This window comes from Hyperolius riggenbachi, chromosome 2 (genome assembly GCF_040937935.1).
Source record: "Hyperolius riggenbachi isolate aHypRig1 chromosome 2, aHypRig1.pri, whole genome shotgun sequence".
Classification (NCBI taxonomy): Eukaryota; Metazoa; Chordata; class Amphibia; order Anura; family Hyperoliidae; genus Hyperolius; species Hyperolius riggenbachi.
The window spans coordinates 567,120,748-567,147,954 of NC_090647.1; the positions used below are offsets into that span (position 1 = coordinate 567,120,748).

A 27,207-nucleotide genomic window follows, 5' to 3' on the forward strand; every position below is an offset into this window, starting at 1 on the left:
CCATCCCACAGCTGACGCCAGACCACACTGCTCTGCTAGAACTCCTGATTACCCATCATGCACCTTACTGGCAGATATGTGGATCCATCCCACAGCTGACGCCAGACCACACTGCTCTGCTAGAACTGATTACCCATCATGCACCTTACTGGCAGATATGTGGATCCATCCCACAGCTGGTGCCAGACCACACTGCTCTGCTTGAACTCCTGATTACCCATCAGGCACCTTACTGGCAAATATGTGGATCCATCCCACAGCTGGTGCCAGACCACACTGCTCTGCTAGAACTCCTGATTACCCATCATGCACCTTACTGGCAGATATGTGGATCCATCCCACAGCTGACACCAGACCACACTGCTCTGCTAGAACTCCCGATTACCCATCATGCACCTTACTGGCAGATATGTGGATCCATCCCACAGCTGACACCAGACCACACTGCACTGCTAGAACTCCTGATTACCCACCATGCACCTTACTGGCAGATATGTGGATCCATCCCACAGCTGATGTCAGACCACACTGCTCTGCTAGAACTGATTACCCATCATGCACCTTACTGGCAGATATGTGGATCCATCCCACAGCTGACACCAGACCACACTGCTCTGCTAGAACTCCTGATTACCCATCATGCACCTTACTGGCAGATATGTGGATCCATCCCACAGCTGATGTCAGACCACACTGCTCTGCTAGAACTGATTACCCATCATGCACCTTACTGGCAGATATGTGGATCCATCCCACAGCTGACGCCAGACCACACTGCACTGCTAGAACTCCTTATTACCCATCATGCACCTTACTGGCAGATATGTGGATCCATCCCACAGCTGATGCCAGACCACACTGCACTGCTAGAACTCCTGATTACCCATCATGCACCTTACTGGCAGATATGAGGATCCATCCCACAGCTGATGCCAGACCACACTGCTCTGCTAGAACTCCTGATTACCCATCATGCACCTTACTGGCAGATATGTGGATCCATCCCACAGCTGACACCAGACCACACTGCTCTGCTAGAACTCCTGATTGCCCATCATGCACCTTACTGGCAGATATGTGGATCCATCCCACAGCTGATGCCAGACCACACTGCTCTGCTAGAACTGATTACCCATCATGCACCTTACTGGCAGATATGTGGATCCATCCCACAGCTGATGCCAGACCACACTGCTCTGCTAGAACTCCTGATTACCCATCATGCACCTTACTGGCAGATATGTAGATCCATCCCACAGCTGACGCCAGACCACACTGCTCTGCTAGAACTCCTGATTACCCATCATGCACCTTACTGGCAGATATGTGGATCCATCCCACAGCTGATGCCAGACCACACTGCTCTGCTAGAACTCCTGATTACCCATCAGGCACCTTACTGGCAGATATGTGGATCCATCCCACAGCTGACACCAGACCACACTGCTCTGCTAGAACTCCTGATTACCCATCATGCACCTTACTGGCAGATATGTGGATCCATCCCACAGCTGACGCCAGACCACACTGCTCTGCTAGAACTCCTGATTACGCATCATGCACCTTACTGGCAGATATGTGGATCCATCCCACAGCTGACGCCAGACCACACTGCTCTGCTAGAACTCCTGATTACCCATCATGCACCTTACTGGCAGATATGTGGATCCATCCCATAGCTGATGCCAGACCACACTGCTCTGCTAGAACTGATAACCCATCATGCACCTTACCGGCAGATATGTGGATCCATCCTACAGCTGATGCCAGACCACACTGCTCTGCTAGAACTCCTGATTACCCATCATGCACCTTACTGGCAGACATGTGGATCCATCCTACAGCTGACGCCAGACCACACTGCTCTGCTAGAACTGATTACCCATCATGCACCTTACTGGCAGATATGTGGATCCATCCCACAGCTGACGCCAGACCACACTGTTCTGCTAGAACTCCTGATTACCCATCATGCACCTTACTGGCAGATATGTGGATCCATCCCACAGCTGACGCCAGACCACACTGCTCTGCTAGAACTCCTGATTACCCATCATTCACCTTACTGGCAGATATGTGGATCCATCCCACAGCTGACGCCAGACTACACTGCTCTGCTAGAACTCCTGATTACCCATCATGCACCTTACTGGCAGATATGTGGATCCATCCCACAGCTGACGCCAGACCACACTGCTCTGCTAGAACTGATTACCCATCATGCACCTTACTGGCAGATAGGTGGATCCATCCCACAGCTGACGCCAGACCACACTGCTCTGCTAGAACTCCTGATTACCCATCATGCACCTTACTGGCAGATATGTGGATCCATCCCACAGCTGACACCAGACCACACTGCTCTGCTAGAACTCCTGATTTCCCATCATGCACCTTACTGGCAAATATGTGGATCCATCCCACAGCTGACGCCAGACCACACTGCTCTGCTAGAACTCCTGATTACCCATCATGCACCTTACTGGCAGATATGTGGATCCATCCCACAGCTGACGCCAGACCACACTGCTCTGCTAGAACTGATTACCCATCATGCACCTTACTGGCAGATATGTGGATCCATCCCACAGCTGGTGCCAGACCACACTGCTCTGCTTGAACTCCTGATTACCCATCAGGCACCTTACTGGCAAATATGTGGATCCATCCCACAGCTGGTGCCAGACCACACTGCTCTGCTAGAACTCCTGATTACCCATCATGCACCTTACTGGCAGATATGTGGATCCATCCCACAGCTGACACCAGACCACACTGCTCTGCTAGAACTCCCGATTACCCATCATGCACCTTACTGGCAGATATGTGGATCCATCCCACAGCTGACACCAGACCACACTGCACTGCTAGAACTCCTGATTACCCACCATGCACCTTACTGGCAGATATGTGGATCCATCCCACAGCTGATGTCAGACCACACTGCTCTGCTAGAACTGATTACCCATCATGCACCTTACTGGCAGATATGTGGATCCATCCCACAGCTGACACCAGACCACACTGCTCTGCTAGAACTCCTGATTACCCATCATGCACCTTACTGGCAGATATGTGGATCCATCCCACAGCTGACGCCAGACCACACTGCTCTGCTAGAACTCCTGATTACCCATCATACACCTTACTGGCAGATTTGTGGATCCATCCCATAGCTGATGCCAGACCACACTGCTCTGCTAGAACTCCTGATTACCCATCATACACCTTACTGGCAGATTTGTGGATCCATCCCATAGCTGATGCCAGACCACACTGCTCTGCTAGAACTCCTGATTACCCATCATGCACCTTACTGGCAGATATGTGGATCCATCCCACAGCTGACACCAGACCACACTGCACTGCTAGAACTCCTGATTACCCATCAGGCACCTTATTGGCAGATATGTGGATCCATCCCACAGCTGACGCCAGACCACACTGCTCTGCTAGAACGGATTACCCATCATGCACCTTACTGGCAGATATGTGGATCCATCCCACAGCTAATGCCAGACCACACTGCTCTGCTAGAACTGATTACCCATCATGCACCTTACTGGCAGATATGTGGATCCATCCCACAGCTGACGCCAGACCACACTGCTCTGCTAGAACTCCTGATTACCCATCATGCACCTTACTGGCAGATATGTGGATCCATCCCACAGCTGATGTCAGACCACACTGCTCTGCTAGAACTCCTGATTACCCATCATGCACCTTACTGGCAAATATGTGGATCCATCCCAGAGCTGACGCCAGACCACACTGCTCTGCTAGAACTCCCATTACCCATCATGCACCTTACTGGCAGATATGTGGATCCATCCCACAGCTGACACCAGACCACACTGCACTGCTAGAACTCCCGATTACCCATCATGCACCTTACTGGCAGATATGTGGATCCATCCCACAGCTGACACCAGACCACACTGCACTGCTAGAACTGATTACCCATCATGCACCTTACTGGCAGATATGTGGATCCATCCCACAGCTGACACCAGACCACACTGCTCTGCTAGAACTCCTGATTACCCATCATGCACCTTACTGGCAGATATGTGGATCCATCCCACAGCTGACGCCAGACCACACTGCTCTGCTAGAACTCCTGATTACCCATCATACACCTTACTGGCAGATTTGTGAATCCATCCCATAGCTGATGCCAGACCACACTGCTCTGCTAGAACTCCTGATTACCCATCATGCACCTTACTGGCAGATATGTGGATCCATCCCACAGCTGACACCAGACCACACTGCACTGCTAGAACTCCTGATTACCCATCAGGCACCTTATTGGCAGATATGTGGATCCATCCCACAGCTGACGCCAGACCACACTGCTCTGCTAGAACGGATTACCCATCATGCACCTTACTGGCAGATATGTGGATCCATCCCACAGCTAATGCCAGACCACACTGCTCTGCTAGAACTGATTACCCATCATGCACCTTACTGGCAGATATGTGGATCCATCCCACAGCTGACGCCAGACCACACTGCTCTGCTAGAACTCCTGATTACCCATCATGCACCTTACTGGCAGATATGTGGATCCATCCCACAGCTAATGCCAGACCACACTGCTCTGCTAGAACTGATTACCCATCATGCACCTTACTGGCAGATATGTGGATCCATCCTACAGCTGACGCCAGACCACACTGCACTGCTAGAACTCCTGATTACCCATCATGCACCTTACTGGCAGATATGTGGATCCATCCCACAGCTGACGCCAGACCACACTGCTCTGCTAGAACTCCTGATTACCCATCATGCACCTTACTGGCAGATATGTGGATCCATCCCACAGCTAATGCCAGACCACACTGCTCTGCTAGAACTCCTGATTACCCATCATGCACCTTACTGGCAGATATGAGGATCCATCCCACAGCTGACGCCAGACCACACTGCTCTGCTAGAACTCCTGATTACCCATCATGCACCTTACTGGCAGATATGTGGATCCATCCCACAGCTGACGCCAGACCACACTGCTCTGCTAGAACTCCTGATTACCCATCATGCACCTTACTGGCAGATATGTGGATCCATCCCACAGCTGGTGCCAGACTACACTGCTCTGCTAGAACTCCTGATTACCCATCATGCACCTTACTGGCAGATATGTGGATCCATCCCACAGCTGACGCCAGACCACACTGCTCTGCTAGAACTCCTGATTACCCATCATGCACCTTACTGGCAGATATGTGGATCCATCCCACAGCTGACGCCAGACCACACTGCTCTGCTAGAACTCCTGATTACCCATCAAGCACCTTACTGGCAGATAGGTGGATCCATCCCACAGCTGACGCCAGACCACACTGCTCTACTAGAACTCCTGATTACCCATCATGCACCTTACTGGCAGATATGTGGATCCATCCCACAGCTAATGCCAGACCACACTGCTCTGCTAGAACTGATTACCCATCATGCACCTTACTGGCAGATAGGTGGATCCATCCTACAGCTGACGCCAGACCACACTGCACTGCTAGAACTCCTGATTACCCATCATGCACCTTACTGGCAGATATGTGGATCCATCCCACAGCTGACGCCAGACCACACTGCTCTGCTAGAACTCCTGATTACCCATCATGCACCTTACTGGCAGATATGTGGATCCATCCCACAGCTAATGCCAGACCACACTGCTCTGCTAGAACTCCTGATTACCCATCATGCACCTTACTGGCAGATATGAGGATCCATCCCACAGCTGACGCCAGACCACACTGCTCTGCTAGAACTCCTGATTACCCATCATGCACCTTACTGGCAGATATGTGGATCCATCCTACAGCTGACGCCAGACCACACTGCTCTGCTAGAACTGATTACCCATCATGCACCTTACTGGCAGATATGTGGATCCATCCCACAGCTGACGCCAGACCACACTGCTCTGCTAGAACTCCTGATTACCCATCATGCACCTTACTGGCAGATATGTGGATCCATCCTACAGCTGACGCCAGACCACACTGCTCTGCTAGAACTGATTACCCATCATGCACCTTACTGGCAGATATGTGGATCCATCCCACAGCTGACGCCAGACCACACTGCTCTGCTAGAACTCCTGATTACACATCATGCACCTTACTGGCAGATAGGGGGCTCCATCCTACAGCTGATGCCAGACCACACTGCTCTGCTAGAACTCCTGATTACCCATCATGCACCTTACTGGCAGATATGTGGATCCATCCCACAGCTGACGCCAGACCACACTGCTCTGCTAGAACTCCTGATTACCCACCATGCACCTTACTGGCAGATATGTGGATCCATCCCACAGCTGGTGCCAGACCACACTGCACAGCTAGAACTGATTACCCATCATGCACCTTACTGGCAGATAGGGGGCTCCATCCCACAGCTGACGCCAGACCACACTGCTCTGCTAGAACTCCTGATTACCCATCATGCACCTTACTGGCAGATATGTGGATCCATCCCACAGCTGACACCAGACCACACTGCTCTGCTAGAACTCCCGATTACCCATCATGCACCTTACTGGCAGATATGTGGATCCATCCCACAGCTGACGCCAGACCACACTGCTCTGCTAGAACTCCTGATTACCCATCATGCACCTTACTGGCAGATATGTGGATCCATCCCACAGCTGGTGCCAGACCACACTGCACTGCTAGAACTCCTGATTACCCATCATGCACCTTACTGGCAGATATGTGGATCCATCCCACAGCTGACGCCAGACCACACTGCTCTGCTAGAACTGATTACCCATCATGCACCTTACTGGCAGATAGGTGGATCCATCCCACAGCTGACGCCAGACCACACTGCTCTGCTAGAACTCCTGATTACCCATCATGCACCTTACTGGCAGATATGTGGATCCATCCCACAGCTGACACCAGACCACACTGCTCTGCTAGAACTCCTGATTTCCCATCATGCACCTTACTGGCAAATATGTGGATCCATCCCACAGCTGACGCCAGACCACACTGCTCTGCTAGAACTCCTGATTACCCATCATGCACCTTACTGGCAGATATGTGGATCCATCCCACAGCTGACGCCAGACCACACTGCTCTGCTAGAACTGATTACCCATCATGCACCTTACTGGCAGATATGTGGATCCATCCCACAGCTGGTGCCAGACCACACTGCTCTGCTTGAACTCCTGATTACCCATCAGGCACCTTACTGGCAAATATGTGGATCCATCCCACAGCTGGTGCCAGACCACACTGCTCTGCTAGAACTCCTGATTACCCATCATGCACCTTACTGGCAGATATGTGGATCCATCCCACAGCTGACACCAGACCACACTGCTCTGCTAGAACTCCCGATTACCCATCATGCACCTTACTGGCAGATATGTGGATCCATCCCACAGCTGACACCAGACCACACTGCACTGCTAGAACTCCTGATTACCCACCATGCACCTTACTGGCAGATATGTGGATCCATCCCACAGCTGATGTCAGACCACACTGCTCTGCTAGAACTCCTGATTACCCATCATGCACCTTACTGGCAAATATGTGGATCCATCCCAGAGCTGACGCCAGACCACACTGCTCTGCTAGAACTCCCGATTACCCATCATGCACCTTACTGGCAGATATGTGGATCCATCCCACAGCTGACACCAGACCACACTGCACTGCTAGAACTCCCGATTACCCATCATGCACCTTACTGGCAGATATGTGGATCCATCCCACAGCTGACACCAGACCACACTGCACTGCTAGAACTGATTACCCATCATGCACCTTACTGGCAGATATGTGGATCCATCCCACAGCTGACACCAGACCACACTGCTCTGCTAGAACTCCTGATTACCCATCATGCACCTTACTGGCAGATATGTGGATCCATCCCACAGCTGACGCCAGACCACACTGCTCTGCTAGAACTCCTGATTACCCATCATACACCTTACTGGCAGATTTGTGGATCCATCCCATAGCTGATGCCAGACCACACTGCTCTGCTAGAACTCCTGATTACCCATCATGCACCTTACTGGCAGATATGTGGATCCATCCCACAGCTGACACCAGACCACACTGCACTGCTAGAACTCCTGATTACCCATCAGGCACCTTACTGGCAGATATGTGGATCCATCCCACAGCTGACGCCAGACCACACTGCTCTGCTAGAACGGATTACCCATCATGCACCTTACTGGCAGATATGTGGATCCATCCCACAGCTAATGCCAGACCACACTGCTCTGCTAGAACTGATTACCCATCATGCACCTTACTGGCAGATATGTGGATCCATCCCACAGCTGACGCCAGACCACACTGCTCTGCTAGAACTCCTGAATACCCATCATGCACCTTACTGGCAGATATGTGGATCCATCCCACAGCTAATGCCAGACCACACTGCTCTGCTAGAACTGATTACCCATCATGCACCTTACTGGCAGATATGTGGATCCATCCTACAGCTGACACCAGACCACACTGCACTGCTAGAACTCCTGATTACCCATCATGCACCTTACTGGCAGATATGTGGATCCATCCCACAGCTGACGCCAGACCACACTGCTCTGCTAGAACTCCTGATTACCCATCATGCACCTTACTGGCAGATATGTGGATCCATCCCACAGCTAATGCCAGACCACACTGCTCTGCTAGAACTCCTGATTACCCATCATGCACCTTACTGGCAGATATGAGGATCCATCCCACAGCTGACGCCAGACCACACTGCTCTGCTAGAACTCCTGATTACCCATCATGCACCTTACTGGCAGATATGTGGATCCATCCCACAGCTGACGCCAGACCACACTGCTCTGCTAGAACTCCTGATTACCCATCAAGCACCTTACTGGCAGATAGGTGGATCCATCCCACAGCTGACGCCAGACCACACTGCTCTACTAGAACTCCTGATTACCCATCATGCACCTTACTGGCAGATATGTGGATCCATCCCACAGCTAATGCCAGACCACACTGCTCTGCTAGAACTGATTACCCATCATGCACCTTACTGGCAGATATGTGGATCCATCCTACAGCTGACACCAGACCACACTGCACTGCTAGAACTCCTGATTACCCATCATGCACCTTACTGGCAGATATGTGGATCCATCCCACAGCTGACGCCAGACCACACTGCTCTGCTAGAACTCCTGATTACCCATCATGCACCTTACTGGCAGATATGTGGATCCATCCCACAGCTAATGCCAGACCACACTGCTCTGCTAGAACTCCTGATTACCCATCATGCACCTTACTGGCAGATATGAGGATCCATCCCACAGCTGACGCCAGACCACACTGCTCTGCTAGAACTCCTGATTACCCATCATGCACCTTACTGGCAGATATGTGGATCCATCCTACAGCTGACGCCAGACCACACTGCTCTGCTAGAACTCCTGATTACCCATCATGCACCTTACTGGCAGATATGTGGATCCATCCCACAGCTGACGCCAGACCACACTGCTCTGCTAGAACTCCTGATTACCCATCATGCACCTTACTGGCAGATAGGGGAATCCATCCCACAGCTGATGCCAGACCACACTGCTCTGCTAGAACTCCTGATTACCCATCATGCACCTTACTGGCAGATATGTGGATCCATCCTACAGCTGACGCCAGACCACACTGCTCTGCTAGAACTGATTACCCATCATGCACCTTACTGGCAGATATGTGGATCCATCCCACAGCTGACGCCAGACCACACTGCTCTGCTAGAACTCCTGATTACCCATCATGCACCTTACTGGCAGATAGGGGAATCCATCCCACAGCTGATGCCAGACCACACTGCTCTGCTAGAACTCCTGATTACCCATCATGCACCTTACTGGCAGATATGTGGATCCATCCTACAGCTGACGCCAGACCACACTGCTCTGCTAGAACTGATTACCCATCATGCACCTTACTGGCAGATATGTGGATCCATCCCACAGCTGACGCCAGACCACACTGCTCTGCTAGAACTCCTGATTACACATCATGCACCTTACTGGCAGATAGGGGGCTCCATCCTACAGCTGATGCCAGACCACACTGCTCTGCTAGAACTCCTGATTACCCATCATGCACCTTACTGGCAGATATGTGGATCCATCCCACAGCTGACGCCAGACCACACTGCTCTGCTAGAACTCCTGATTACCCACCATGCACCTTACTGGCAGATATGTGGATCCATCCCACAGCTGGTGCCAGACCACACTGCACTGCTAGAACTGATTACCCATCATGCACCTTACTGGCAGATAGGGGGCTCCATCCCACAGCTGACGCCAGACCACACTGCTCTGCTAGAACTCCTGATTACCCATCATGCACCTTACTGGCAGATATGTGGATCCATCCCACAGCTGACACCAAACCACACTGCTCTGCTAGAACTCCCGATTACCCATCATGCACCTTACTGGCAGATATGTGGATCCATCCCACAGCTGACGCCAGACCACACTGCTCTGCTAGAACTCCTGATTACCCATCATGCACCTTACTGGCAGATATGTGGATCCATCCCAGAGCTGACGCCAGACCACACTGCTCTGCTAGAACTCCTGATTGCCCATCATGCACCTTACTGGCAGATATGTAGATCCATCCCACAGCTGACGCCAGACCACACTGCTCTGCTAGAACTGATTACCCATCATGCACCTTACTGGCAGATATGTGGATCCATCCTACAGCTGACGCCAGACTACACTGCTCTGCTAGAACTCCTGATTACCCATCATGCACCTTACTGGCAGATATGTGGATCCATCCCACAGCTGACGCCAGACCACACTGCTCTGCTAGAACTCCTGATTACCCATCATGCACCTTACTGGCAGATATGTGGATCCATCCCACAGCTGACGCCAGACCACACTGCTCTGCTAGAACTCCTGATTACCCATCATGCACCTTACTGGCAGATATGTGGATCCATCCTACAGCTGACGCCAGACCACACTGCTCTGCTAGAACTCCTGATTACCCATCATGCACCTTACTGGCAGATATGTGGATCCATCCCACAGCTGACGCCAGACCACACTGCTCTGCTAGAACTCCTGATTACACATCATGCACCTTACTGGCAGATAGGGGGCTCCATCCAGGCAGCATGATAGCGTAGTGGTTAGCGCTCTCGCCTTGCTGCGCTGTGTCCCCTGAAACCCAGCAAGGGCACTATCTACATGGAGTTTGTATGTTCTCCCTGTGTCTGGGTGGGTTTCCTCCCGACACTCCAGTTTCCTCCCACATCCCAAAAACATATAGATACGTTAATTGGCTTCCCCCTAAATTAGCCCAAGCCTATGATACATACACTACACAGTACATACATAGACATATGACTATGGTAGGGATTAGAGTGTGAGCTCCTCTGGGGACAGTCAGTGACATGACTATGTACTCTGTAATGTGCTGCAGAAGATGTCAGTGCAATATAAATACATAATAATAATAATATGGTAGGACATTAGACTATGACTATGGTAGGATTAGAGTGTGAGCTCCTCTGAGGACAGTGACATGACTATGTACTCTGTAATGTGCTGCAGAAGATGTCAGTGCTATATAAATACATACATAATAATATGGTAGGACATTAGACTATGACTATGGTAGGGTTAGATTGTGAGCTCCTCTGAGGACAGTCAGTGACATGACTATGTACTCTGTAATGTGCTGCAGGAGATGTCAGTGCTATATAAATACATAATAATAATATGGTAGGACATTAGACTATGACTATGGTAGGATTAGAGTGTAAGCTCCCCTGAGGACAGTCAGTGACATGACTATGTTCTCTGTAATGTGCTGCAGAAGATGTCAGTGCTATATAAATACATAATAATAATATGGTAGGACATTAGACTATGACTATGGTAGGATTAGATTGTGAGCTCCTCTGAGGACAGTCAGTGACATGACTATGTACTCTGTAATGTGCTGCAGGAGATGTCAGTGCTATATAAATACATAATAATAATATGGTAGGACATTAGGCTATGACTATGGTAGGATTAGATTGTGAGCTCCTCTGAGGACAGTCAGTGACATGACTATGTACTCTGTAATGTGCTGCAGAAAATGTCAGTAATATATACTGTAAATACTTAATAATAATAATATGGTAGGACATTAGACTATGACTACGGTAGGGATTAGAGTGTGAGCTCCTCTGAGGACAGTCAGTGACATGACTATGTACTGTGTAATGTGCTGCAGGAGATGTCAGTGCTATATAAATACACAATAATAATATGGTAGGACATTAGACTATGGTAGGATTAGATTGTGAGCTCCTCTGAGGACAGTCAGTGACATGACTATGTACTCTGTAATGTGCTGCAGGAGATGTCAGTGCTATATAAATACATAATAATAATAATAATATGGTAGGACATTAGACTATGACTATGGTAGGATTAGATTGTGAGCTCCTCTGCGGACAGTCAGCGACATGACTATGTACTCTGTAATGTGCTGCAGGAGATGTCAGTGGTATATAAATACATAATAATAATATGGTAGGACATTAGACTATGACTATGGTAGGATTAGATTGTGAGCTCCTCTGCGGACAGTCAGTGACATGACTATGTACTCTGTAATGTGCTGCAGGAGATGTCAGTGCTATATAAATACATAATAATAATATGGTAGGACATTAGACTATGACTATGGTAGGATTAGATTGTGAGCTCCTCTGCGGACAGTCAGTGACATGACTATGTACTCTGTAATGTGCTGCAGGAGATGTCAGTGCTATATAAATACATAATAATAATATGGTACAGTGTTCTCCCCAGAATTTTTTTCCAGCCGGGTGGCAGGAAAAAGTAGGCGGGTGGGTCGAGATGAAAATGCAGGGCAACTCTGCTTACAACATAGGAGGAGGGGAGGAGGTGAGCCGATGACAGCCGGGTGGTCACCAAATCTAGCCGGGTGGAGCACCCGGCTAAAAGAGCCTGGGGAGAACACTGTGGTAGGACATTAGACTATGACTATGGTAGGATTAGAGTGTGAGCTCCTCTGAGGACAGTCAGCGACATGACTATGTACTCTGTAATGTGCTGCAGGAGATGTCAGTGGTATATAAATACATAATAATAATATGGTAGGACATTAGACTAGGACTATGGTAGGATTAGATTGTGAGCTCCTCTGAGGACAGTCAGTGACATGACTATGTACTCTGTAATGTGCTGCAGAAGATGTCAGTGCTATATAAATACATGATAATAATATGGTAGGACATTAGACTAGGACTATGGTAGGATTAGATTGTGAGCTCCTCTAAGGACAGTCAGTGACATGACTATGTACTCTGTAATGTGCTGCAGGAGATGTCAGTGCAATATAAATACATAATAATAATATGGTAGGACATTAGACTATGACTATGGTAGGATTAGATTGTGAACCCCTCTGAGGACAGTTAGTGACATGACTATGTACTCTGTACAGTGCTGCATAAGATGTCAGCACTATATAAAATCCCACAACTGACACCAGACCACACTACACTGCCAGGACATGTGATTATTCATCCTTATCCACCTTACTGGACATAACACTTTCTATCACATCATTACACAACAACAATAAAGAAGTGGTAGAGACGGGTTACCTGTGTCGGTGCTCATCGTGACCCTGGCCGTGGATCAGGATGCCTCCTGTGTTCTTGTCTCCTTTATCCGAGTCTATGTGGGGTATCAGCACGTCCTCCAGGCCCAGATCGAAGCGTTTGTGTTTGGAGGAGTCCGGCAGGAAGAAGAAGGCCCCGAAGCAGAGCGTGATGAAGGCACTGAGGATGAGGAGCAGGATGAACTTCTCGGAGAGCCTCAGGGTGGCACGGTGATGGGGGATGGAAGAAGTTCCGAGGTTGAGCGCTGGGATCCTTCGCCCAGAGATGGGGAGGAGAGCCGGGGTGGTCATGTCTGCAGTGGAAGGGATCGGCAGGCCTCAGGTGATGCCGAATGTACAATGCATTGAGGGACCTTCCTGGACGGCCCGGGCACAGGAGATGCCACACGCAAGTCCTCGGCACCTGGAGCACCAAGGGCACGGCTAGAGGGTTCCAGTGCTGGTATTTCTGAGCCCGCTGCTGGCCTGAAGCAGGTAAATGCTACAACTGCTGGAGGTAGAAGTCTACAAGACCTACGATGGAAACACGACAATGCCAATCATCAGGGTGTAGGAGAAATGCCCATAATTGACTAGCAGGTGTGTCTACTCCTCCAGCTCACTCTCTAGTGCCATCCGTGCCCAGAGCTCCTGCCAGGTGTGACTCAGGTACCAACCATGCAGGTCCAGCCGCCTTCCTCGTGAACGGGATATACTGTGAAATATACAAGCTCTGTGCCAGCTGTGCCTCCTTGGCTGGATCTGCTGTGACAGATGTGGCCCTCACAGTACCAGCTGTGCCCACAAACCTGCCAGGTAAATGCACCTTAATGAAGCTTCAATCAGATACACGCCTCTCAATAATTTATAGTGTGCAGCCAAACAGGAGAAGCCAGAATCCACTCTGCCAGCAGCTGCCAATGAGAGGGGGTCTCCAGTCACCAGCGGTGTGAGAGCTCACTGGTGCCAGTCACCGCATGGCTGTGCTCATCTCTCGCCAGTGACAATGCTGAGTGTGTGCTGCTGCTGCCAGCGGTGCCCAGGTCTCTGTATCCTGGCAGAGGTAACGCAGGGCCTGGCACAGCTCTGTTCAGGGGGAGGATCTCTAATGCCAGCGGTGCCCAGGTCTCTGTATCCTGGCAGAGGTAACACAGGGCCTGGCACAGCTCTGTTCAGGTGGAGGATCTCTAATGCCAGCGGTGCCCAGGTCTGTGTATCCTGGCAGAGGTAACGCAGGGCCTGGCACAGCTCTTCAGGTGGAGGATCTCTAATGCCAGCGGTGCCCAGGTCTCTGTATCCTGGCAGAGGTAACGCAGGGCCTGGCACAGCTCTTCAGGGGGAGTATCTCTAATGCCAGCGGTGCCCAGGTCTCTGTATCCTGGCAGAAGTAACGCAGGGCCTGGCACAGCTCCTCAGGTGGAGGATCTCTAATGCCAGCGGTGCCAGGCTGTGTGATATCCAATACTGGCTGCTGGCAGGAACGTGCCTCGTGTTACCTGGATTGTGGGCACTGCTCTGATCCAGTTATACTAAGGAACTATTCCCTCCAGGAGTTGCCAAGCAAGTGCCAGTCTGCCAATGGGAGCTGTGCCCAGAGACCAAGTGCCAACTGGCTGATATCTCTCAGGTATGATGTCTCTCCAGTGCCAGAGGCAGCAGTCACAGTCTGGGGGGGAAGTCTCTCTAGAGCCAACAGTCTCTCTAGTCACTGATGTTACTCCTGTGCCAGGGTAGTGTCTCTCTGATGGTAGCAGTCTCTGCAGTTACTGGTGTTTCCCTGCTGGCAGAGGTCTCTGCAGTCACAGCCAGGTATCTATCTATCAGCAGCAATGTAAGGTGTCTCTGCAGTCACAGCCTATGGCTAATCTTTCTAGATCCAGCAGTATCCACAGTTACAGCTTGGGTGAGTCTCTGTGTTGGCAGTAGTCTCTCCAGTGGGATGTCTCTCTCTCTCTCTCCTGACAGCAATGTAAGTTGTCTCTGCAGGTACAGCCCAGGGGGGAATCTCTCTAGATACAGCAGTCTCTGTGTTGGCAGCAGTTTCTCCAGTGGGATGCCTCTCTCTCCTGGCAGCAGTGTAAGATGTCTCTGCAGTCACAGCCAGGGAGAGTCTCCGTGCTGGCAGCAGTATCTCCAGTGGGATGCCTCTCTCTCCTGGCAGCAGTGTAAGGTGTCTCTGCAGTAACAGCCTGGGGTAGGATGTGTGTTGGCAGCAGTCTCTGCAGTGGGGTGCCTCGCTCTCTCTCCAGGCAGCAGTGTAAGATGTCTCTGCGGTCAGAGCCGGGGGAGCCTCTGTGCTGGCAGAAGTCTCTCCAGTGGGATGTCTCTCCCAGCAGCAGCAGTGTAAGATGTCTCTGCGGTCACAGCCGGGGGAGCCTCTGTGCTGGCAGCAGTCTCTCCGGTGGGATGTCTCTCCCAGCAGCAGCAGTGTAAGATGTCTCTGCGGTCACAGCCGGGGGAGCCTCTGTGCTGGCAGCAGTCTCTCCGGTGGGATGTCTCTCCCAGCAGCAGCAGTGTAGGGTGTCTCTGCGGTCACAGCCTGGCTGGAGGGTCTCTGCAGTCCGGTACGGGGTCTCCCGGCCCTAGCAGTCAGGGAATACACGGGGGATGCTGGTGGTCTCTCGGCCTGAGGCGGGCCCGGCTCCCTCTTCTCTCGCTCAGACGTACATCGCAGCCGGCGCCATCTTGGCCGGGTGGGCGGAGCGAGGAGGGGCTGCCATGGAGACGCCGAGCCTGCAGTAGCCAATCCCCGCGTAACACCGCTGGCGGCCGCACGGGGAGGAGCCGAGCACCAGTACTTCCGGTGACGGGTCACGTGGTGGAGCTGAGGGCGCCATTTTGGAAGAGGGCAAAGAGGTGCTGACTCTCTATACAGCACATTATACAGCATATCCCCCTCCTGAGGAGTGTGAGTGTGTTATTCATCATCATGCTACTCCTCATATTTCACTCACTATGGGAGCCCTGTCCCTCTTTCCCTCTTTCCTCCTCATTTGTCCCTCTTTCAGGACTTAGTCCCTCTTTCTATGTAACTATATATATTTCTCTGCTAAAAAATGTGTTTTATTGACTCTAAACTTTATTCCCATCCTTTACATTGATATATTACTAATTTAAAAATGTTACTATAAAGGAAAATGAAGCAGGATAGAAAGGACCAGTGGGGTTTGAATTGTAAAACAACATATTTTTCTTATGAAATCTTTATGTGTGACTAGGGGTGTGATGGGGGCGTGATAAGGGGTGTGGCAGGGGCGTAGCTTAAGTGTCCCTCTTTCTTATCTCAAAAAGTTGGGAGGTATGGGTATTGGTCATATTCCAGTGTTACTGTATCCTACATACAAATCTATCAGCTGAGCAAACTGATCACATGCTCCCCCGTGAGTTCTCCTAGGCAGGGCTATCCCTACTCAGAAGCTGGCTCAGAGTCTCTGTAAGGTGCAGCCGTATATATAGGCATTCCTATGAATGTGCAGCCAATATACGGCTTACCCTGCTGCTGCTCAAGTCCCGTCAGCGTTAACTACTATTCCCCCTCCAGGTCCTGGCGGATGCTGGGAAATGATGTAATTCAGCTTCCAGCTATTGCTGGCGGCCGAATTACAGTGTTTTAAAAAAGTAACTTCAGCTCTGTCTTCTAACGGTGCCGAGGTTACTCGCTGTGCACCTCTATAGCCGTAATTCCTATTACAGTCTATGGTGGCGCCGTCTGCACCCAAATCTCCTGCGTTGTTATTACAGAGCTCGTATATCTAGTGCTCTATAGGTAAATGTGTTGGAAGACACACTTTTCTTGCTGTGTTACAGGTGAAGAGAACCTGAGGCAGAGCAAAATAATAATAATAAAAAAAAGAGATATTTCCCTAAGAAGAGTCTTCCCGCATCCTCCTGGAGACCGCCACCGCTGCACCGGTCCTCCGCGCTCTTGCCGGGACCCTCCTTAACATCGGGGCGGTGCTTTTTCTTTGACACAAGCATGGCGGTGTGCAGCAGTACAGAGTCTCTTGTGCACCAGTGGCTCCAGCTTGCTGCACAGGCGCGGCCGTACTCACACAGGCACAACACGGCTGCCATGCCTGCAGAGGAGCGCACCCCACTGTGATACTCAGCAGGTGCTTTGGGGCGGCTGTCAAACTGAAATACAAAGTGGGCTGATATTGAAAACTGAGACTAAGTCACGGGCCAACAGCAATGTCTAGTGGCCCTCCTCCCTCCCTTATAAAGTTCCCTGGTGTCTAGTGGCCCCCTACAACCCCTATACAGTTCTTCAGTGTCTAGTGGCCCCCACCCTCGCCTATACAGTTCCCTGGTGTCTAGTGCCCTCCCTCCCCTATACAGTTCCCTGGTGTCTAGTGCCCTCCTCCCCTATACAGTTCCCTGGTGTCTAGTGGTCCTCCCTCCCCCATTGTTCTCCCCAGGCTCTTTTAGCCGGGTGCTGCACCCGGCTAGATTTGGTGACCACCCGGCTGTCATCGGCTCACCTCCTCCTATGCTGTAAGCAGAGTTGCCCTGCATTTTTCAACTTGCCTCACTCGGCTACTATTTCATGCCACCCGGCTGGAAAAAAATTCCGGGGAAAACAGTGCTCCCCTATACAGTTCCCTGGTGTCTAGTGGTCCTCCCTCCCCTATACAGTTCCCTGGTGTCTAGTGGTCCTCCCTCCCCTATACAGTTCCCTGGTGTCTAGTGGTGCTCCCTCCCTCACCTATGCTGTTCCCGCGTGTCTAATGCCTCCTCCCTCCCCTATACTGTTCTGTGGTGTTTAGTGGCCCTCCCCTATACAGTTCCTGCATGTCTAATGCCTCCTCCTCCCATTACAGTTCTGTGGTGTTTAGTGGTCCTCCTTCCCTCCCCTATACAGTTCCCTGGTGTCTAGTGGTCCTCCTTCCTTCCTCTATACAGTTCCTTGGTGTCTAGTGGTCCTCCCTCCCCTATACAGTTATTTCCCTGATGCCTAACACCTACTCTCTCCCCTATACAGTTCTCTGGTGTCTAATGCCTCTTCCCTCCACTACACAGTTCCCTGGTGTCTAGTGCTCATCCCTCCCCTATACAGTTAACTGTTGTGTAGTGGTTCCCTCCCTCCCATATACAGTTCCCTGGTGTCTATTGATCACCCTCCCTTTCCCGTACAGCTCCCTGGTGTCTATTGCTTTCCCCCTCTCCCCTATGGCTTCCCTGGTGAGCTAGGGCTTCACCTCCAATATAACTTCCCTGGTGGTCTAGAGTGGAGCAAACATAATTTAAAGTGGGGAAACCACTTGGGGGGGGGGGAGGGGGAATTTGATGGCTCTGTGGGCCAGATTTGACCCACAGGCCAGAGTTTGACATGTATGCTCTGCAGGATCCAGAGGCTTCCCTCTGCACACATCTGTCCAGAGGTACAGCCTCTGCCTGTGAAGCATGAGGCCATGAGTTTGACTCTCAGGTCAGGAAAAAAAAAGATTTGCCCAAGTACACTTTAAAGGAGTGGACCAAGCAAAATAAAAATAAAAAATCTACTTACCTGGGGCTTCTTCCAGCCCCTGGCATCCGTCCTGTGCCCTCGTCGCAGCTCTGGTGGCTCCCGGTTCCCTCCGGTGGTATCAGCTCTCTCTGCGCTCCAGCGTGCGGTTCACTGGCGCGCTGACGTCATCTGGACTGTACAGCGCAGGTGCAGTAGTTCTGCCCCTGCGCTGTACAGTCCAAATGACGTCAGCACGACTCTGAGAGCTGCTTGCGCAGGCGCGGTAGGAATCCTGCACCGAGGGGACCCAGGACCACCAGCGTGGAGCGAAGCTGCGGCATAGGGACCGATCGGCAGGCAGGGGCTGTATGGAGCGCCAGGTAAGTGGATTTTTTTATGTTTATTAAGCTTCAATGTGTCCTTTAAGCCTTCTGCCAGCATTATTGCTTCCAAGAATCATCACACATATTTCCAACCAGTAGAGGGCGCTGAAGGAGGAGCTACAGATGGGCTCTCACTTGGTCTGATGGCGGATCTGTCAGTCCCCGCCCTCTAGTGGCTGCATTATCATATGAAACATCAGAGAGGAAGCTGGCAGCAGCAGACCCAGCAGATGGAAGACTGCAGCGAGGAGGCAGAGTATCGCTGTAGATATTTGGCAGGCGGTCAGGGGACTTAAGAAATAACAAGTGAGTGAAGCCGAGTTTATTTGTGAAACAGACGCCGTGTTTGTGGCGGAGCCGCTGGCGTTGCGTGGCGCGGCGGTATCCAACATTATAGATCAGCTTTGAAGAAATGTACTTCACATAAATGACTTCTGCGTGTTTTTCTTCAGGATCTAAACGTTCTACCCTTGAGCCAATCTTATATTCTACACATCATTTCATTATTACACCGTATCGTCCCACCTATCTCTGTCCCGGCGGCGCAGCCATCTTGGATTCTGCCAATTCTGGAAATTATTTTTGCGAGTTGATATTCCTGAGTGAGGTCTGCCAGCTGCTGCAGGCGCTAAGGCTGTCTTCTCACTGCTAACCTGCAGTTGTAATGCGGTGCTGAGCTGATGTTCCTGAGTGAGGTCTGCCAGCTGCTGCAGGTGCTAAGGCTGGCTTCACACTGCTAACCTGCAGTTGTAATGCGGTGCTGAGCTGATGTTCCTGAGTGAGGTCTGCCAGCTGCTGCAGGCGCTAAGGCTGTCTTCACACTGCTAACCTGCAGTTGTAATGCGGTGCTGAGCTGATATTCCTGAGTGAGGTCTGCCAGCTGCTGCAGGCGCTAAGGCTGTCTTTTCACTGCTAACCTGCAGTTGTAATGCGGTGCTGAGCTGATATTCCTGAGTGAGGTCTGCCAGCTGCTGCAGGCGCTAAGGCTGGCTTCACACTGCTAACCTGCAGTTGTAATGCGGGGCTGATATTCCTGAGTGAGGTCTGCCAGCTGCTGCAGGCGCTAAGGCTGGCTTCACACTGCTAACCTGCAGTTGTAATGCGGTGCTGAGCTGATATTCCTGAGTGAGGTCTGCCAGCTGCTGCAGGCGCTAAGGCTGGCTTCACACTGCTAACCTGCAGTTGTAATGCGGTGCTGAGCTGATATTCCTGAGTGAGGTCTGCCAGCTGCTGCAGGCGCTAAGGCTGGCTTCACACTGCTAACCTGCAGTTGTAGTGGCTGATCGCACCGCAGTGCCAAAAAAAGCATATGGAGATTACTGCGGCAGTGCGCGGTGATCTCCATTCCGGCTGCAGGCCAAGTAGGAAGTCAGGCTCTCTAGCGCTCATTTCCTGTGGGCGGAATTCAAATTGGGCGGGAAGCGCATGTGCACTGCGTCTGCACCACGAGCACAAACATTTTTTTTTTAAAACTGTGTCGCCATAGACTTACATGACTTCCAGTTCACCGCACAAGTTGCCCGATAACACGCTGTGGCTCTCGCTTTGAATTGCGCTGAATTTTTTTTTACCTTTTCCCACTCTTCCCCTTAAAAAAAACCTGTAACTTTAAAAACCTCTCCTGGGAGGTACTCACCTGGGGTGGGGGAAGCCTCAGCTCTCCGCACGGAGAAAGGTGAAAATAGCCGATCTCCGTCGGGCCGCTCTACTGTGCAGGCGCAAGTCTCCTGCAAGTCGCCTGCGCAGTAGAGTGGACCCGACGGAGATCCGCTATTTCCGCCTATCTCCATGCGGAGAGCCGCAACAGCGCCCCCGCTGGAGCCAGGAGAGGCAAATAAATCAGCGCTTGTCAGGCTTGTCAGGCCAGGATTCCGGGACACTTTGGGGGGGCCAGCGCTGGACTGCCTGCAGCTACAGGGGAGGGGGAAACTTCATTGGGAACCGGAGGCTTCACATTACATTACGATTTTGCATGGTAATTGCAAATTACGATTATGGGAAATTCGTGCTCATCCCTAGTCACCCCCATAGCGTTGTCTGTTACTGAGCGCCGGTACACTTTAACTGTCTCAAAAATACACTGCTGGCTTGTTGGTAATGATAGCACACTGACTCCCCAGAAATCCCATCTCCCTGTTCTTTACACAGAGCCAGGCTTCAGCCCCAGCTGGCGACTCATTAGCCCCCCTTAAAGCCCCCCGCCAGCCGCCGCAAGTTCCGAGGAGTCCGACCCTGACCCGACCTTAGTGCAGCACAAACAAGGAGCCGAGCCTGGCTGGGAGGATGACTTGGGCTGGCGCTGACTGTCACCACCCACCACCAGCGTTCAGTCACCGCCCGCCCCGGCCCGAGTGCAGGCTCGACTCACGCTCAGCCATGCAGAGGGTACGTGGTGGCGACAGTATAAAAGTGTGCACTGTCACGTGATGATGTCCGGCGGCATCACATGACATGCAGCGCGCTCTCCTTGCCCGCCCGCGCAGCTAGGCTGTCTGTTATTATGTGCATTTACTGGTAAAAAGCTTTCTCTTATGTGCATTTACTGGTGAAACGCTGTCTCTCATTACGTGCATTTACTGGTGAAAAGCTGTCTCTTATGTCCATTTACTGGTGAAAAGCTGTCTCTTATGTGCATTTACTGGTAAAAGGCTGTCTGTCATTACATGCATTTACTGGTGAAAAGCTGTCTCTTATGTCCATTTACTGGTGAAAAGCTGTCTCTTATGTGCATTTACTGGTAAAAGGCTGTCTGTCATTACATGCATTTACTGGTGAAAAGTTGTCTCTTATGTGCATTTTACTGGTGAAACGCTGTCTGTCATTACGTGCATTTACTGGTGAAACGCTGTCTCTTATGTGCATTTACTGGTGAAAAGTTGTCTCTTATGTGCATTTTACTGGTGAAACGCTGTCTGTCATTACGTGCATTTACTGGTGAAACGCTGTCTCTTATGTGCATTTACTAGTGAAACGATGTCTCTCATTAAGTGCATTTACCGGTGAAAGGCTGTCTCTCATTATGTGCATTTACTGGGGAAACGCTGTCTGTCATTATGTGCATTTACGGGTGAAACGATGTCTCTTATTCCGTGCATTTACTGGTGAAAGACGGTCTGTCATTACGTGCAATTCCCCCCTGTAAGCCCCACCTGCCAGCCCTTGTGCCCCCTTTGAGCCCCCCCAAAAATCTGAAGCTGGAGTCGCCACTGCACAGAGCATGAGGTTACCGGGGTGGCTGATGACAAGATCATTATTCTGAGTTGTGGTTCCTTTGCCTCTGAGGTCACCCTGCTGATGTTAGCGTTAGCTGACTGTGTCACGGTATATCGTGTAATGATCACAGAAGCCCCAGCTCTAACAGCCAATCTGCTGCTGCCTGGAGCAGGTTTTCCCAGACTGCGGTGGTCCTCGTGGTTGAAGTGGGCCATGGTGTTTAGCGTGGAGCAGGAAGTGGTGAATGATATCTTCTGTAGTCAGCGCCACGGAATATGTTGGCGCTTTATAAATCAATAATAATAATAGGATACCCCAACAGTGTATTTTGTTAGGCAGAATTACGCTGGCAGCCAGAACTAGCCAGTATGAACAACAAAAGGACTAGAAGAGATCCTGATATACAGTATGGTGTAGATAAAACCACAGTGACATCTGCAGGCAGGAGACCAGAACACCATCTTACTCTTCTGACATAAACAGCATTTTTCGGGAGAATTGTAAAGGTTATATGCAGATATTAAACCAACCAACAACAAACGTTGATTCCAGTGATACCTTTAACCTCCTTAGCGGTAATAGCGAGCTACACTGGTGGTAGCCAGCCACAGAGCATTGCGCACACAGGGCAATTTCACTCACCTACCGGGTGATCCAGACGCGTACATCAAAAAAGGGCGTCGGGAAAAAAGGGCGCGTGGTGTAAACGATAAACAGTATTATCGTTTATAGAAATATTGTGTAGAATTTCGTTTACAAATAGTGTTTTAAGAATTTATAAATCACTAAATAATGTGTATGAGATCGGCAATTCTTAAAACGTTAATCTTCCCTGTTTGTAAACTGAAACTTATATTTTCGTTTATTAAAAACCCTCCCTGTACCTATCCCTAACCCCTAGACCCCCTGTTGGTGCCTAAACCTAAGACCCCCCAGTTGGTGCCTAAACCTAAGACCCCCCTGTTGGTGCCTAAACCTAAGACCCCCCTGTTGGTGCCTAAACCTAAGACCCCCCAGTTAGTGCCTAAACCTAAGACCCCCCTGGTGGTGCCTAAACCTAAGACCCCCCTGTTGGTGCCTAAACCTAAGACCCCCCTGGTGGTGCCTAAACCTAAGACCCCCCTCTTGGTGCCTAAATCTAAGACCCCCCAGTTGGTGCCTAAACCTAAGACCCCCCTGGTGGTGCCTAAACCTAAGACCCCCTATGGATAATAATGTTTTACAGAGATTAATACATAAAAAATGTAAATAAAAAAAATGTAAATATTTTTTTTGGGTGGATAATAATGTTTTATAAATGTTTTAGAAATAGTGATTTAGTATCTGTATAAACGTTATTCGTCACGGGCTCATTTTGTAAAGTTAAATCACCACAAACATAGTTATAAATCCTTAAAAATCTCCGGGCGCCATTTGTTAAAACGTTAATAATCTCCGGCGCCTTTTTTTCCCTGTTCGGCGCCCATTAAACGATATTTATAATGGGAGTGAATGGGGCGCCCTTTTTGTCCACTTGTCTCATGCGCCCAAATCTCCTGCTTCTGATCCAGACACTGGCGGCCATTCCTCTTCCTGTCCACAGAGGATCTACATCCCACTGACTCACTATAGGGTTACAGCACCACCTGGAGGACGGAGGGAGAACTGCAGCGCTGGATCCCAGGGAGGTAAGTGCAGGGACTGCTGCAGGCTCTCCCGTGGTATGATTTTTCCTGCCTGTTAGTATCCGACGATCACATTTATCAGATCGGCTGGTTGATCAGGAATAAGGATCGTTAGTGGGCACCGTAGTAAATACTAAAACATGCAACAACAATCTAAACCGTGATGAAACAAGGAACAGCGCTCTGCGGTCAGCTACATCCCAGGAGGATCTCTGAGCTGATCCCAGAAGGGCACATTCTGTGCCTCTAGTGTTGCTCTGCTCATATCAACAGCAGGCTTGTGGAGTCGGAGTCAAGGAGTCGGAGCAATTTTGGGTACCTGTAGTCTGTGTTTTCATAACTGAGGAGTCGGAATCGGATGATTTTTGTTCTGACTTCACAGCGCTGATCAGAAGTAAGAACAGAGTCGGTTCTACACTTTTTGACGCCTGAGGCAAAGTTATGAGGATGCGGCATCCCCATACAGTGTTTCCCCACACATAACAAAGTTATTGCTACAAAAGATGCATTAGGGCTTATTTTCAGGGAATACCTTATTTTTCCATGAACAATCCACATTCATTCTTGAACTTGTGTTCCATTACAGCCATGCTAACACATTCTGGAACATCATCTTTTTGCGGTTTCTGTCCTGCTGCATTCTATCGCCATTTGATTTTACAGCAAAGTCCCTGTTACTCCGGAACTCAGACAACCGGAAGTCTCAACTAGTGTTGGGCGAACAGTGTTCGCCACTGTTCGGGTTCTGCAGAACATCACCCTATTCGGGTGATGTTCGAGTTCGGCCGAACACCTCATGGTGTTCGGCCTTTTTAGTTTGGGTTCGCCCGAACAGCTCAATGCCCAGCCGAACAGGCCGAACAGGGCCCCTGTTCGGCCGAATACTGCCCCCCTATGGGGTCGCAGGCATAAGGGGGGAGCATGCCCCGGTCGCGGGGGGGGGGGGGGTCGGAAATTCCCCCCACCCCCTCCGCTAGCGCTCCCCTCTCTGCCCGCTTCCCCATACAAAAATTTTCAGTAAAGTTCAATAGTACCTTCAGTGGCTGGCCTGGCTGGCACTGTGGTGTGTTGTGAGTGAGGAGGAGGAGGAGTCTGAGTAGGACGCGTTGAGGCCGGGCAGCAGGCGGTTCAGCGGTAGTACCCTTGTGGTACTTCCGCCCTTTCTCTGACCTCACGTCCTCTACGTGATGACGCATACGAGGGTACGCGTGACACGTACCCTCGTATGCAGAGGATGTGAGGTCAGAGAAAGGGCGGAAGTACCACAAGGGTACACAAGGGTACTACCGCTGAACCGCCCGCTGCCCGGCCTCAACGCGTCCTACTCGGACTCCTCCTACTCGCTCACACCACAGTGCCAGCCAGCCACTGAAGGTACTATTGAACTTTACTGAAAATTTTTGTATGGGGAAGCGGGCAGAGCGCTAGCGGAGGGGGTGGGGGGAATTTCCGACCCCCCCGCGACCAGGGCATGCTCCCCCCTTATGCCTGCGACCCCATAGGGCCCCCAAAAGCGGGATGTTCGGGGAGTTCGGGGTTCGGGCCGAACATGCCGAACATCTGGCCCATGTTCGACGAACGGACCCGAACCCGAACATCCAGGTGTTCGCCCAACACTAGTCTCAACAAACCGGCATGCCTGAGGGAATAACAGGGGCTGTTTCAGTGTTTTGGGGGGTTGCAGGGCATAAAATACTTACAGAGCCTCCAGGGGGCATCTTCCAAGCTTCCTGTAGCTCCAAGTGTCCGTGCATGGCTCCTGGCGTGTCATGTGACCCCCACACACACGGGTCAGGTGAGGAGGCAGAGTGCACGGAGGAGGCCGGAAAGCTGCCGGCCAGAGCTGGGACAAGGTCCTCCAGCACCCAAGGCTGAGACACCAAAATGCGCCCCTCCATCCCTCGCACCCCAGCCGTCACACACTGATTGCTATTAGACTAAGAGGGCCACAGGGTCCCCAACACCTTAATATCTAGTTATCTGGCTTGTAGTCACTGCTATTTATCCCCTTTTCTTATTTCTTTCTGCTTCAAACACAATTAGGAATGACAGCTGAATGAATTGTGCGCCCCCCTCCTACACTGCGCCCTGAGGCTGGAGCCTCTCCAGCCTATGCCTCGGCCCGGCCCTGCTGCCGGCAGCTCCAGAAAGCTTAGAAGACTTCGCTGGAGGCGTGGTAAGTATTAATTGCTTTCCAGGGGGGGGATTGGGGTTGTGCTTTTTAGGCTGATTGCTCAATCACCCAGAAAGCACATGTATCCAGCGATCCATGCTTACGATCCCCAGCGATTTGCTGTACCATGGCTGCCTGGACACTATTTTAATGTTTGTTTGTTTGTTTTGGGTTTTTTTTTACAAACTGTAACTAGGGCTCTTTTTAGAGTAGGGCTTATATTTCGAGCATCCTCAAAAATCCCGAAAAATCTTGCTAGAAAACTTATTTTCGGGGCACATATGCCAACTATTGTAATTCCTACACCTTTCGACTAATTGGATGTAAATACGGTTAAAACAGATCATCTTTGTTTCATTTCAAAACCATTGTAGGTGTGTATAGAGCCAAAAGTGTTGGAATTGTATAAAGTTAAAAATGTTAGAATAGTGTCAATGTCCCAATATTTATGGACCTGGCTATATATACACACACACACACACACACACACACACACACACACACACACACACACACACACACACACACACACACACACACACACACACACACACACACACACACACACACACACACACACACACACACACACACACACACACACACACACACACACACACACACACACACACACACACAC

General features: G+C 50.7%; 2 protein-coding genes across 3 annotated transcripts in view; one reads left to right on the forward strand and one right to left on the reverse strand.

The window, feature by feature from the left end:
- MAN1A2 (mannosidase alpha class 1A member 2) overlaps window positions 1–16,432 on the reverse strand; it is a 129,290-nt gene extending 112,858 nt beyond the window's left edge. Inside the window, exon 1 of the mRNA XM_068270998.1 lies at window positions 13,693–16,432. Coding sequence (XP_068127099.1) covers window positions 13,693–14,000 — 308 coding nt within the window. The 5' untranslated portion in view covers window positions 14,001–16,432. The remainder of the gene's footprint in view (window positions 1–13,692) is intronic.
- An 89-nt stretch (window positions 16,433–16,521) lies between these two features.
- LOC137547422 (V-set domain-containing T-cell activation inhibitor 1-like) overlaps window positions 16,522–27,207 on the forward strand; it is a 91,651-nt gene continuing 80,965 nt past the window's right edge. Inside the window, exons 1-2 of one of the 2 annotated variants that reach the window (XM_068271000.1) lie at window positions 16,523–16,596; window positions 26,438–26,570. The gene's annotated coding sequence lies outside the window, so the exon portion shown is untranslated. Of the gene's footprint in view, window positions 16,597–26,437; window positions 26,571–27,207 lie in introns of both variants that reach the window. The other variant, XM_068271001.1, reaches the window with a different exon arrangement.